At 30.7% G+C, this 15,313-nt stretch overlaps 1 protein-coding gene across 1 annotated transcript in view; it reads left to right on the forward strand.

The window, feature by feature from the left end:
• Positions 1-6,438, forward strand: part of LOC143239977 (uncharacterized) — a 40,915-nt gene extending 34,477 nt beyond the window's left edge. The window contains exons 6-8 of the mRNA XM_076481698.1: positions 2,605-2,906; positions 3,539-3,678; positions 6,209-6,438. Coding sequence (XP_076337813.1) covers positions 2,605-2,906; positions 3,539-3,678; positions 6,209-6,438 — 672 coding nt within the window. The remainder of the gene's footprint in view (positions 1-2,604; positions 2,907-3,538; positions 3,679-6,208) is intronic.
• The last annotated feature ends 8,875 nt before the right edge of the window (positions 6,439-15,313 follow it).

Here is a 15,313-nt window from a genome sequence, read left to right on the forward strand (position 1 = left end):
AACATAAGAACAAACCTTAGTAGTACTTTGAGCGAATGGGTTTAATAAGGATTGCATAGGTGGAAATTGTTCTGTTTTTTCATGTTCACACAAGTAGTCATTTCTCTCTCTTCTTTGTATAAAAATGGATATAATTATTCTTATGTTAATTATCTAGACATAGAATGTTTTTTTTTGTATAAGGTAGAGTCCAGTTGATCATTTTTTATGCAAAGAAGGATATTTATTTTTTCCATCCTTGGATTACCTACCCCCCATAGTTTTATTCTGAACGTATTGTTTAAAGGGGTTATTGTATCAAAACTGAAAAGGTTTTTAATGGTATGTAATGGTAAGAACTCTTTTATGGATAATATTTCTTTATTCATAAACAAACCAAAAATAATGGATACAGAGATCTTCAACTAACATTTTTTTACTATTTTTTATAAGAAATATAAATTTATTTTAAATAAATGTTCAATTATGTAAATCTCCCTCAATGAGAGGTTGTTAGTTTATCAAGGGTGAATAATTTAGTTTTTTATTCATATTAATATATTATTAAGAATGGAATGACCATCTTCATCTAGCTGGGCCTGCCTCAAATTTCCTGTACTATATTTGAATAAATCTTCAACAATTTATAAGCACACTTTCTTGCTTTCATTTTTTATGATCTTTATATGGGTCCTAGTTGGAAGTTGTATGTGGTAGAAATTTTGTGTGTTTCTGTTTGTAGTTTTAAAACTTAACTTTAAGGATAACAGCTCTTCCACATCTAGCTGCAACAGAGAAAGGTAGCAGGAGGTGAGACATTCTGGGTTAAAGCACTCAGGAGGTGAGACATTCTGGGTTAAAGCACTCAGGAGGTGAGACATTCTGGGTTAAAGCACTCAGGAGGTGAGACATTCTGGGTTAAAGCACTCAGGAGGTGGGACATTCTGGGTTAAAGCACTCAGGAGGTGAGACATTCTGGGTTAAAGCACTCGCCTCTTCTCACATGTTTTGATTTTCCATGGTTGGTAACTTCATTAAAATTGGAGTTTTGGATCTTGCTTGATAGATGGCATGTCCACAATGCTTATTGGGTGCTATTACCACAAACTTTAATCTGTTATGATCATAGATGACTAACCAGTGACAGAAATGTGTTGAATGATTGTTGATTCTTTATTGTCTAATAATACTGAATTCAATTGCCTATTAGCAATAACTGAAATTGATAATTATTGAGTTAATTACATGTATGTATATATGCAGAGATACCAACCATAATAATTTGAGTAATCATTACGATTTTGGTGTATACATTACGACTATACACTCATACAGACAAATATTACGACTTGTTGCAACTCCCAAATTATTATATATTATATAGGCCTATACAATAAAGTGATAAATTGTTACCCCAGGGCTTGAAAGGGGTTAAAGAAAATTTATAGTGAGATACAAATAAATTTTGATAATAAATAAAAGACATAGTCCAAATGGCTACATGCAATAATCATGTTTGTGCTTGAAATAATAAAAAATATTTGTATCTCCGGCGTCTACCAATAGTTTGAGTGCAGTGCTTCTCCATACTGGGTGCGTGGGGAATCCATAGTTACATCATCAATGCTTGTCAGCCAATCAGTGCTCGCATAGATGGGTATTTCTTGTTTTCTAAGCGGCATAGAAACACCAATGTGATCGTTCACAAGATGGAAAAAAGAGGCCTTATTCACCAGATTGTCTTGTTTCTGGCAAATCTAAAAGGGCTAAAACTGTGAAAGGGCTCTGTCTACAATCATTACTCTCAGTCATTTGAAATAGTTGGCATCTCTGTATATGTACTTGGTCCTTTAGAGGTGGGACCAAATGTGTTGCTCTATAAGGATATATTCTGACTTTTAGGCATATATGTGGGTATATTTAGTTCTTCAGAGTTAGAGTTATTTGTCTGGTACAATAAGGATTCATCTTTTCTCTCTCTAGCTGTATATATATACATACTTGGTCCTTTAGAGGTAGGACTAAACCTGTTGCATTATAAAGATATATCCCTGTGTAAAGCCAAGTTTATTGTACTGTGTATATATATTCCATTTTATATGCTTTGTTTTTTAATTTTTGAGCTTTAGAACTAATTTTAGTACCTTTTATAATGCATATACAACAGTCATAGTACAGAACATACATAATGTGTGAAACAAAAAATTCTTTCTGCAGTGTAAACATAAGTAATCTTAGTTACAAATGGTGGTTGTCTGGAGCAAATTAAGTTGTTGTTGTTTTGAATTAAGCACAAAGCTACACAATGGGCTGTCTGTGCTCTGCCCACCACTGGTATTGAAAACCAGTTTTTAGCTGTAAGTCTGCAGACATACCGCTGAGCCACTGAGGGGCACAAATTAAGTCGTTTACCACACTGAAGTAATTTTGTATACATATGCAAGTCTGTGTGTACATATTATTGCACTTAACCGTATTACAGTATCTTTAGGTAAGTGTAATTCAGCTTGATGTGATTGTTGATTCTTTATGAAAGAGTAATTTGGAAATCCATTGAATGTTACTTCACATATTAGTTTGTAATTTGTGTATCTCTTCTTTTTTTTTCTGTGTGTCTGTGTATAGCACTTACCTAACAGTAGTGGTCCAGTATCCAGTAGTAATATATCATTACCTAATGTACATCATTTAAATCGTGATACTGAAAATGGATCGAGGCCACAGGTATCAGTGGAGTTGGGCACATCTGAAGGAAATGGATATCATTACTCTAACGTCCAGACACAACCCCTGTCGATGCCTCAGGATGGTGTTGATGTCAGTTTGATGTATTATGGGATACCTTCTAAAGGATCAGAGCCTAACCTTTATTCTCCACCTTCAGTACTCACCCCAGACACCTCAAACACCAAACATTATTTTGACAGGTAAGCCTATGTTTATATCATAAGTACTAAGAGCAGTGTTGGAGTTATCAAAGTTGCTGTCACAGATAGTTGCCTGAGTTCACTGAATTTCTTATTACATGATACTGATTGCTAACTAACTTTGTATGCTTCATTTTGGCTGCTATCTTCAGGGACATTCTGGTATTAGTGGCTGGGATTTGGTACCCACATGTATTGGGGTTACTTCATTAGCACCTGAACCAAGTAACTATTTAAATGCCTTCAAGAGACAGTGTTGAGGTTTGGCTGGCTATCATCCTGTGTTGAGTGAGTGTGTTTTCAGTTGAGTTTGATGTAGAATGGTTCATAATTTTATTTTCCTGTGTTATATTCTATGACTTTCATGTTGTTCCACTTCACTACACAGTATTGTTCTCTGGCACAATGGATAGATCAGTACTGCTGAGTTTTGTCTGTTCATTATGGTAACATTTGCTGTTCTGCTTCATTCTATAGAGTCACATTCATAAATGATGTTTTTGCTTTCTATTGTGAATACATCTTTAGAATACTGTTCTGATTTTGGCATTTATGTATCTTTCGTATGTTATCAGCCCTTTAATAAAGAGAATTATAAATATCTATGTCTAATATTTTTTGCATATTATTAGAGTTAATCTTCTTTATCAACCAGTGTTTACTTTTTGGGGTCAAAGTGCTGATGTTATGACCTTTTGTACAGTGTTATTAAACATGGTATTTGATGACTTATTGAATATTAATTTTACCCTACATTTTATTGATTTACATGGTAAAAGAGAGTAAATACCAAATGAAGTTTAATGGAATAGTTAAATAAAGCTGTAGATGTGAGTGTCAGAAGTCTAGAGATTATACAAGTACAATGTGTCAGAAGTCTAGAGATTATACAAGTACAATGTGTCAGAAGTCTAGAGATTATACAAGTACAATGTGTCAGAAGTCTAGAGATTATACAAGTACAATGTGTCAGAAGTCTAGAGATTATACAAGTACAATGTGTCAGAAGTCTAGAGATTATACAAGTACAATGTGTCAGAAGTCTAGAGATTATACAAGTACAATGTGTCAGAAGTACAATGTGTCAGAAGTCTAGAGATTATACAAGTACAATGTGTCAGAGTCTAGAGATTATACAAGTACAATGTGGAGATTATACGATGGACAAAAGTATATTTTGTATTCTTCATGTGAACACCACCTAGTGCTGTGAGTTCTAAGTTAATCTAATGTTATTAATAATCACAGACATCTTATGTACAGATACTGTTTGGATGCATATGACTTTTGTTTACAACAAATTTGTATGTTTTACTAAAATCTTTCTACATTTCATATAGTTATGTTGAATAAACTTACATTTATGACCAACATCCTGGTTGGTCTGTTGAACTTACCCCCATGTACAGTGAGCTCTGTTGTTTTTTAAGACTGTTATTTCCCCTTGTTGCACTAGTTTCATCCGTGGCCAAGACATTTTCTGGTATCTATGGGTTGTCTGTGTAAACTCTATGATGTATAAACTTCATATTGTGGTAAATCATATATTGGTGTGAAAGCGTTTATTTCCATGCTTGATTATTTAATGCAGTTTTTCAATTCTAGAATCTTAACTGTAGTATGTGGTTTTATGTGATTAATATAATGTCAACATATCTCAGCTGGTACTGGTGTCTTTAAAACATTCTATGTTGATGTCCCTTTGTGCTGTTAACATTTTGCTAGGCCTTCTTATTGGTGATATATATTTTCATGTTGTAAGTAAGTTGTGTTGATACAGAACTTTCAAAGTTGTCAGTTGGGTGCATATCTTGAGATTATTGTAGTTTTAAAGTTGCTGGTAGAGAATATGTTACAAGTTTGTTATGCTATTGAAGAGGCTTGATATGTCGATGGTAATCATTGTGTTTTGTAAAGCTGTTGTTGTTTATATAATCTGTACATTGTTAACTGAGCTGTAAATATATAAATATGTTTTCCTGATTTTATATTCAATAAATACTTATCTCAGAAGTGACATGGTAAATTATTTGTTCAGTTAAATTCAGGATGGAGCTATTTTCCTTCTTGTGAGTTTTAAGTAAACCATAGTTGTGTGTGGTGTAGTTCTGTTTTGACTTCGTTCTGGAGTTTCTGTTTTGTCTTTTGCTAGCTGTTGGGTTATTTTTGGTCTTTGTTTATTGGACATATTAAATTAGAACGGAGCTTATTGTAATTGTAGTGGCATTAGCATTTTTTCTCTGGTAGATTTGTTTCGATGTTGTTTTTTAATTCCCTTAAGGCATTTTTTTTCTGTATTATAGTTGGTTTTATATTTTCCCAGAATACTGACCTTATTTAAGTTCTTAATTGTTTTTTTGTGTTCTGTCAGTTGTGTCTTTCGTGGTTGTAGCTATGGTTAGGACGGTATCTTGGTAAGTGTTAGGTGTCCTTCATAGGGGTAGTTGAGGATTCTGTAATACTGTATCTAACTGTTACTCGTATTCCAGGCATCAGTGGCTGTCTGCCATTTTTGTTTATGGTGAACATTCAAGTCGGTGTTCATTTATGAGTAGTTTACATTTCATGTTACAGTGACTGATGAATGAGATGCTTTATACATGTACAAATAAACTTTGAGAGAAAGGGATGATTGAAAACATTGGTTCTTCCTTTGATGTGGTTAAAGTGTAGTACAAATAATCTTTGTGTAATTGCTTTGTACACATTTGGAGCTGATATCCATGCATTATTTTTATTTTGAAGTTATAGCATTAAGCTGTCTTGAGTTGTATTTAAAATGTATTTCCAAGGAAAAAGAATAAGCAGTAAGTCTGTAGGCTTACAAAATGTTAAAAATTGGGTACAATATGTACAATATTGTACAATATTATATTATACATTAGAATTATAAACACTTAATGAAGTTGTTTTTAAATTATTGGATTCCTGTGGTGAAATTAATTAAAAATAATATTGCTACACAACCTTACTAACAACATGCTTAAATAATTAATTTGTGACTAAATCCATTTAGAATAATTTTATTTATCATTGTTTTTAGGAGAAGGACATTAGATTTAAAAGGGATTGTTAGAAATTGTGTCATACTGTTCTGTTCATTAGTCCATACTAGATAAACCTGTGAGTAATTCTTGTACTAAAACAATGCCTAAGGATAAGCAAAATAGTTAACTATATACTGGGGATATTATCAAGTGAACCAATACCTTCCTGGTTATGTTAGCAAATCATCTACACAGCTTGTAAACAGGATGGAGTTTTCTCTAAATTCACAATTTAAAGTTATATTTATTTCTCAGGTCCAGGTGCTGATGAACCCCTGTTGATGCAAGACTTTGTTAAAGATATCGGTTCGGCCATGGCCAGTGTGTCTGGCTTCTTTGACACAGACTTTATCACTTCAGATGACGTGTTACGTGCTGGACTGGAACCCATTGATTTTGATGGATTGCAGATACTCATGGACCCTGATATTTGTGTAATAAGTGACCCAGTTACTGAGGAAACTTTCAGACTTGAGCATTCATAGCATTCAGTGCCATCTGTGGGAAGGTTTGGGATATAATAGTTTCTATCAGTTTTACCACTTTGCCTAAGAATATAAGCCATAACCTTATCCTGTGAGTTGAACAGAGAATGCTTGCCATAAATGTTTGGCAAGATTTCCAGTTGAACTATTTATTTGCTTTTATATAAAATGGAATGGAGTATTTTAAGAATAGAATCATGGTTGTTTCTAAAGGATTAACTGAATAAAGAGCCTAGAAGCAACAAGATATATCATTTTATTAAATGATTGTACTTTTAAAGTGTTTGTTTTTAAAGCAAGTTATCATGCCTTAAGTGCATGAGTGACACTTAGTGTGTGTATATAAAACTGTAAATTGTCATTTTCAGTCTTCCATTAAATGTTGGTACTGCTGACAAAGCTACAGTATTAGACTGATAGGAACTGCACTTAAATTGGCATTCATTGTAATAAAACGTCATTAATATAATTTTGAAAATAATATTTTGAACTTTTTTTCTGATGTTAAACAATAATTTCTTCTCACAGTTTTCAGTTGTTTGTCGTTTTTAAAATAATGTTGTCAGTGAAAAATATAACTGAAGGTACATGAATTGCAGTCTGCTTTTTCTCCCACTATGTTCTAAAGTTTTTTTCATAATTACTTTTAAAATCAGGATGGATATGTTCAGAAGAATTGTTACAATTTATTTTTTAAAGCCAAAAGAAATTACTTTAACTTATTTTACCTCTCTGTGATTTTAACACGAACTGTTTTCTTCAATTTCTTTCTGGATGATTAGCTTTATTGAAGTTGAATTAGCTGAGCACTAGGTTCTGTTGTTTTAGAAATGTCACTGAAGAATATCTTCTCAAGGGGATATTCTAATTTCAAGTTCGGAAGTTAACTGTTTTAGTGTTTAGCTTGTCATAACCATATTGTTACTGGAATAACATATGAAAACAAAATCTTTAACATGTTCAGGTGGAAAGTTATGACACCATAAAGTCATACCCGTTGTAAACTATTTTTGAAACAATAGAAGTCTAGAGAGCTGTTGTATTAGATAGGTTAAACTTGTTTATAGATTATGCAAGTAAGAGCTTCTGATTGTTTTTGTGACATAAAAATTTTCTATTTTTTAGTTTTATTAATAAAAACTGTATGAAGCTACATTTGAAAATAGTTTGTTTATAATTAAACTTAAATGAATTGTTGCATATTTCGGTTTAGTGCAAAAAATACAATTTTATATAATGATTTAAGTGTATAGAAATGGATCATGTGGTGAAAGTTCTTATATTATTTGTATAATATTATGGTAAGGAGATGCTCAGAGTTTAAAAGGGAGTTGTTGGAAATTGTCTTTTATTTGTAATATATGCATCAGTTGTGGCTTGGGTACCAGTGTTTTTTGGGGGTGGGGGAGTTCATGTATCCATGTGAACAATTTAAAATGCAACAGTGCACTTTTATTGTGTATGTTTAACAATCTAATTAACGTGTTGTTTAAGTTGTATGCAGCATTTATGATAATGTTTTATTTAGTGTTTCTTTATATTTATTAGTCTTCAAAAGGCTTAAAAATAACTATTTGATCTATTTGTCATTGAAGTAAAGCTATTTTAAAACTATTCTATTAGATATTTGTATACTTTTCTAACTCTTGGTAAGTTAATTGTATTAAAATACTTTTGACAGTCAAATTATGTTGTTATTAAAACTGTTTCACAGACAGTCAAATTATGTTGTTATTAAAACTGTTTCACAAGTGTAAATTGTGTTCTACTCATACAATCATGTAAATTAGTCATTTTGTGAGGAAGAGATAATTTTTAGCTTTCTTAACAATAATATGTGTGATGAGCTATGAAGGTGAAACTGGGGTTTCTTGTTAAAACATAAGTGTCGTGGTTCAGGCTCCAGTTTGTTACCATACAGTTGGGTTTCTTGTTAAAACATGAGTGTCGTGGTTCAGGCTCCAGTTTGTTACCATACAGTTGAGTTTCTTGTTAAAACATGAGTGTCGTGGTTCAGGCTCCAGTTTGTTACCATACAGTTGGGTTTCTTGTTAAAACATGAGTGTCGTGGTTCAGGCTCCAGTTTGTTACCATACAGTTGGGTTTCTTGTTAAAACATGAGTGTCGTGGTTCAGGCTCCAGTTTGTTACCATACAGTTGGGTTTCTTGTTAAAACATAAGTGTCGTGGTTCAGGCTCCAGTTTGTTACCATACAGTTGGGTTTCTTGTTAAAACATGAGTGTCGTGGTTCAGGCTCCAGTTTGTTACCATACAGTTTTTGTTAAGTGTGGTGTTATATATTAACACAAAACTGCACTTATTGTAAATTTGACTTCAGTGTTTTCAGTCATATAGAGGAATGTGAAGATTTATATGGACAGGTTTCAACACTATATTTATCATATCTGTAACAACTGATGGAGCCAATAAACTGTGAAGAAATTCTGTATTTTCTGTATATTTTTTTATATTTTATCTTAAGTGGTTGTAGTCTGAACATTAAAACTTTAATGAGATAAACCTCTAAAGTTTTGTCACTTTGAGTGTATTAACTAAGGCTGCTTCAGCTAACTCCACTTGAGGACATAAATTTTTCTAGTACTCACCATTGAAGAAAAATATAGCAGTTTTTTTATTAATCTGGCAGTGTTTGTGTGTGGTCCATCCTTGATTTTGAGAATAATTATATTGAAGCATGATTTATGAATAAACTTTATTTTTCAAAAGCTAATAAAAGTTTAATATTCAGAATTACAAAATTATCATTGTTTGGCTTATGAAGATTATTGTAGTCTTATAAATCTATCTAGGAGTTAAAGCATAGTATTAGAAACAGAACCATTAGGTGGTTAATGAAGGATTTTGCTTTATGTGAACAGTAACACGGTGTAGTTAGTTGGATATATTACCAATGTTATTACTTTTACCTCGGATCAGAAGGCTAGTAATTCGCATACTAATAACACATATTTTTGTCTACTTTTTTCCTTTTTGTTTTGGATATAGTTTGTTTCTAATTCCCCAGATCATTTTATACCTTGATGCTTGTTTCAATTTGATTTAATTTAGTAATCGGTAAAGATTTGCTTAAAGGAATAATATGTAACGAATGTACATGGTTAAAAGTTAAAATACATGACATAGGCTTTACCTTTCATTATCACATAGTATTATAAAAACAGTTTGTTTTACAATACAGAACAAAACCATAATGCTCCACTTTAAGTTACCACATGAAAATAACTGTGGGTATAGAATTATTGCTGTGCGTTATTTGAGAAAAAGAGATATGTTTAATATAAACCCATGTTTTTAAGTTGAGGATTTTTAATTCTGTGGAAATAATGTAAATTATCTTAGATGTTATTATTAATATATTATTCCATGCTAGTTATTATAGAACCAAAATATTTAATAAAGAAATTTACAAAGCTTTATAAAATAAAATGACTGACTTAGCATATTTTACATACTTGTGTCTAAATTGTAGTGTCTTTCTTTAGTTTGTTTGTTTGTTGTAAACATGATACACTCACAAAATACACACTATAGCTAATATTAATCTTGTAAACATGATACACCCACACAAAATACACATTACATCTAATATTAATCTTGTAAACATGAAATACACATTATATCTAATATCAATCTTGTAAACATGACACACCCACATGAAATACACATTACATCTAATATTAATCTTGTAAACATGATACACCTACACAAAATACACACTATATTTAATATTAATCTTGTAAACATGGTACACCCACACAAAATACACATTACATCTAATATTAATCTTGTAAACATGAAATACACATTATATCTAATATCAATCTTGTAAACATGATACACCCACATGAAATACACATTACATCTAATATTAATCTTGTAAACATGATACACCCACACAAAATACACAATTAACTTTGTAACTGTTTTTTATTTCTCCTTTCCTTTGTTTAGAAGTATAACTTAGCTTTACTCACACGCTTACAAATTTCCATTTGTATATTTTGTGTGGATCGTTAAAACCTGTTTCTAGAAAGTGATCCATTTTTATACTACAAGTTCATCAAATACAAAATAAATGTTTTGTGTTCATTTCTAATTTAATCTTTGAATTTCTGTTTTACGTACAACACATTTATTGTGAAACATGACTGGTAAAGAATGTGTCATAATGCTGTAGAAATATTGTCTTCTAGTTAAAACTCGCATAAGATATAAATCTATTTTTGTTTTCAATTAAGTTTGGAGTTTTTATACTAAAACTGAGTCTTCATAGTAAAAGTTAAATAACTGTGTTGTATTTTTATTTTTCAGCACAGCTGTTAATGTTTATTTGGAAGTGTAATTAAAATCAAAAGATGTATACAATTTTTATAAGTTTGGAAGACAGTTTTATTATAAGATTAAAATCTCAATCTGACGTTAAAACTGTAAAGATAATTCAAACTATGAAACTGGAAACTATTAATAATTAAAACCAAAGAAAGAAAATTCCTGTTGTAAATAAATTCTTGAAACATATCCTTCTAAATACTTTAGAGGTTGTATGTGCGCTATTTCTCTGATTTAATTAGTCGATGTGCTATTGGCATTGATCGTGTTGTGTACAAAGGCCTGGTGAACGTGCAATTTCTGTTTGTTTATATGTATAATCAGCAAATGTTGTGTATATATATATACATTTCAAGTTCTTGTATTAAGAATTGTGTTGTTATCACTGTCTAACATGTACATATTGCTTCTACAAGATTTTAAAAGTTTTTCATAACATTTCAAACTGCTGTTAGCTTGTCAGGTGATTGAGACTTCTTCCAGATGTTTTTCCAGTATTATTGTTATTCCCAGTGTGCCATTAAATGTGACACATGGATTTATTTTGCTAGATTTATTACCGATTTATCAGTTCTATTTGAAAGGTGTATACATTGTTTTCTTTGTAGTATTATGATGTTCTCATGTGAAAACTGGTTGAACAATCATAATTGGTGGTTGTTTGCATGTTCATTTTCCAGCAACGACTCACTAGAGTAAGCGATATGTGTTTATATCTGTAGTGAAGTTATAAACAGATTTTTATCCAACTTACAACTGACCAGTTGTCATTTAATTTGTATTGAACAATTACACTGCAAGTATTATAAGAAGTTTTTGTTTACTGTTGTGTTATGGATTCATACATTTCTATAAACTGTAATGGTTTAAAATATATGTTACAGATAATATATATAATTACTAAATACAAACAGAATCACAAAGTGTTATTTCACACTTTCATACACACACTACCAACCTTTTGGAAACATTTTGACACAGTGGAACAAATGTATTCATAATTACATATAATATATATAATTACTAAATACAAACAGAATCACAAAGTGTTATTTCACACTTTCATACACACACTACCAACCTTTTGGAAACATTTTGACACAGTGGAACAAATGTATTCATAATTACATATAATATATATAATTACTAAATACAAACAGAATCACAAAGTGTTATTTCACACTTTCATACACACACTACCAACCTTTTGGAAACATTTTGACACAGTGGAACAAATGTATTCATAATTACATATAATATATATAATTACTAAATACAAACAGAATCACAAAGTGTTATTTCACACTTTCATACACATACTACCAACCTTTTGGAAATATTTTGTCGTTCAGTGGAACAAATGTATTCATAATCACATCAAGTGGGAAGCAACTTTTTCACAAAATAACAAAAGTGTATATCATTTTCAAAAACATGATGGACCATTGCAAAGACTATTATAAACATATGAAAAAATTACCCAGAGATGTTAATCATGGTTTGGATTTTTACATGCTTTTGTTGTTTCGTACACATGATTATACTTCCAATATTCACAAAAACCTATTAGTTTACCTAGTTCTGTACACAGTATTTTACTTATGTTAAAAAAACCTGTTAGTTTACTTAGTTGTGTACACAGGATTTTGCTGATAATGTTCACAAAAACCCACTAGTTTATCTAGTTCTGTGCATAGAAATTTACTTATAATGTTTAAAAACTTGTTAGTTTACTTAGTTGTGTACACAGGATTTTGCTGATAATGTTCACAAAAACCCACTAGTTTATCTAGTTCTGTGCATAGAAATTTACTTATAATGTTTAAAAACTTGTTAGTTTACTTAGTTGTGTACACAGGATTTTGCTGATAATGTTCACAAAAACCCACTAGTTTATCTAGTTCTGTGCATAGAAATTTACTTACAATGTTTAAAAACTTGTTAGTTTACTTAGTTGTGTACACAGGATTTTGCTGATAATGTTCACAAAAACCCACTAGTTTATCTAGTTCTGTGCATAGAAATTTGCTTATAATGTTTAAAAACTTGTTAGTTTACTTAGTTGTGTACACAGGATTTTGCTGATAATGTTCACAAAACCCACTAGTTTATCTAGTTCTGTGCATAGAAATTTACTTACAATGTTTAAAAACTTGTTAGTTTACTTAGTTGTGTACACAGGATTTTGCTGATAATGTTCACAAAACCCACTAGTTTATCTAGTTCTGTGCATAGAAATTTACTTATAATGTTTAAAAACTTGTTAGTTTACTTAGTTGTGTACACAGGATTTTGCTGATAATGTTCACAAAAACCCACTAGTTTATCTAGTTCTGTGCATAGAAATTTACTTATAATGTTTAAAACTTGTTAGTTTACTTAGTTGTGTACACAGGATTTTGCTGATAATGTTCTCAAAACCCACTAGTTTATCTAGTTCTGTGCATAGAAATTTGCTTATAATGTTTAAAACTTGTTAGTTTACTTAGTTGTGTACACAGGATTTTGCTGATAATGTTCACAAAACCCTCTAGTTTATCTAGTTCTGTGCATAGAAATTTACTTATAATGTTTAAAACTTGTTAGTTTACTTAGTTGTGTACACAGGATTTTGCTGATAATGTTCACAAAAACCCTCTAGCTTATCTAGTTCTGTGCATAGAAATTTACTTATAATGTTTAAAACTTGTTAGTTTACTTAGTTGTGTACACAGGATTTTGCTGATAATGTTCACAAAACCCTCTAGTTTATCTAGTTCTGTGCATAGAAATTTACTTATAATGTTTAAAACCTGTTAGTTTACTTAGTTGTGTACACAGGATTTTGCTGATAATGTTCACAAAACCCTCTAGTTTATCTAGTTCTGTGCATAGAAATTTACTTATAATGTTTAAAACTTGTTAGTTTACTTAGTTGTGTACACAGGATTTTGCTGATAATGTTCACAAAAACTCTCTAGTTTATCTAGTTCTGTGCATAGAAATTTACTTATAATGTTTAAAAACCTGTTAGTTTACTTAGTTCTGTACACAGGATTTTGCTGATAATGCTCACAAAAACCCACTAGTTTATCTAGTTCTGTGCATAGAAATTTACTTATAATGTTTAAAAACTTGTTAGTTTACTTAGTTGTGTACACAGGATTTTGCTGATAATGTTCACAAAACCATCTAGTTTATCTAGTTCTGTGCATAGAAATTTACTTATAATGTTTAAAACTTGTTAGTTTACTTAGTTGTGTACACAGGATTTTGCTGATAATGTTCACAAAAACCCTCTAGTTTATCTAGTTCTGTGCATAGAAATTTACTTATAATGTTTAAAAACTTGTTAGTTTACTTAGTTGTGTACACAGGATTTTGCTGATAATGTTCACAAAAACCCTCTAGTTTATCTAGTTCTGTGCATAGAAATTTAATTATAATGTTTAAAAAACTTGTTAGTTTACTTAGTTGTGTACACAGGATTTTGCTGATAATGTTCACAAAACCCTCTAGTTCATCTAGTTCTGTGCATAGAAATTTACTTATAATGTTTAAAACTTGTTAGTTTACTTAGTTGTGTACACAGGATTTTGCTGATAATGTTCACAAAACCCTCTAGTTTATCTAGTTCTGTGCATAGAAATTTACTTATAATGTTTAAAAACTTGTTAGTTTACTTAGTTGTGTACACAGGATTTTGCTGATAATGTTCACAAAAACCCTCTAGTTTATCTAGTTCTGTGCATAGAAATTTACTTATAATGTTTAAAAACTTGTTAGTTTACTTAGTTATTGTACACAGGATTTTGCTGATAATGTTCACAAAACCCTCTAGTTTATCTAGTTCTGTGCATAGAAATTTACTTATAATGTTTAAAAACTTGTTAGTTTACTTAGTTGTGTACACAGGATTTTGCTGATAAGGTTCACAAAATCCCTCTAGTTTATCTAGTTCTGTGCATAGAAATTTACTTATAATGTTTAAAAACTTGTTAGTTTACTTAGTTGTGTACACAGGATTTTGCTGATAATGTTCACAAAACTCTCTAGTTTATCTAGTTCTGTGCATAGAAATTTACTTGTAATGTTTAAAACTTGTTAGTTTACCTAGTTCTGTGCACAGGATTTTACTTACAATGTTCGTAAAAACCTATTAATTTACCGAATTCTGTACACAGGATTTTACTTATAATGTTCATAAAAACTTGTCAGTTTACCGAATTCTGTACTCAGGATTTTATTTACAATTTTCGTAAAAACCTATAAATTTACCAAGTTCTGTACACAGGATTTTACTTATGTTCATAAAAACTTGTTAGTTTACCTAGTTCTGTACGCAGGATTTTACTTATAATGTTCATAAAAACTTGTCGGTTTACCGAATTCTGTACTCAGGATTTTATTTACAATTTCGTAAAAACCTATAAATTTACCAAGTTCTGTACACAGGATTTTACTTATGTTCATAAAAAACTTGTTAGTTTACCTAGTTCTGTACGCAGGATTTTACTTACAATGTTCGTAAAAACCTATTAATTTA

This window comes from Tachypleus tridentatus, chromosome 13, assembly GCF_004210375.1.
Source record: "Tachypleus tridentatus isolate NWPU-2018 chromosome 13, ASM421037v1, whole genome shotgun sequence".
NCBI classification, from domain to species: Eukaryota; Metazoa; Arthropoda; class Merostomata; order Xiphosura; family Limulidae; genus Tachypleus; species Tachypleus tridentatus.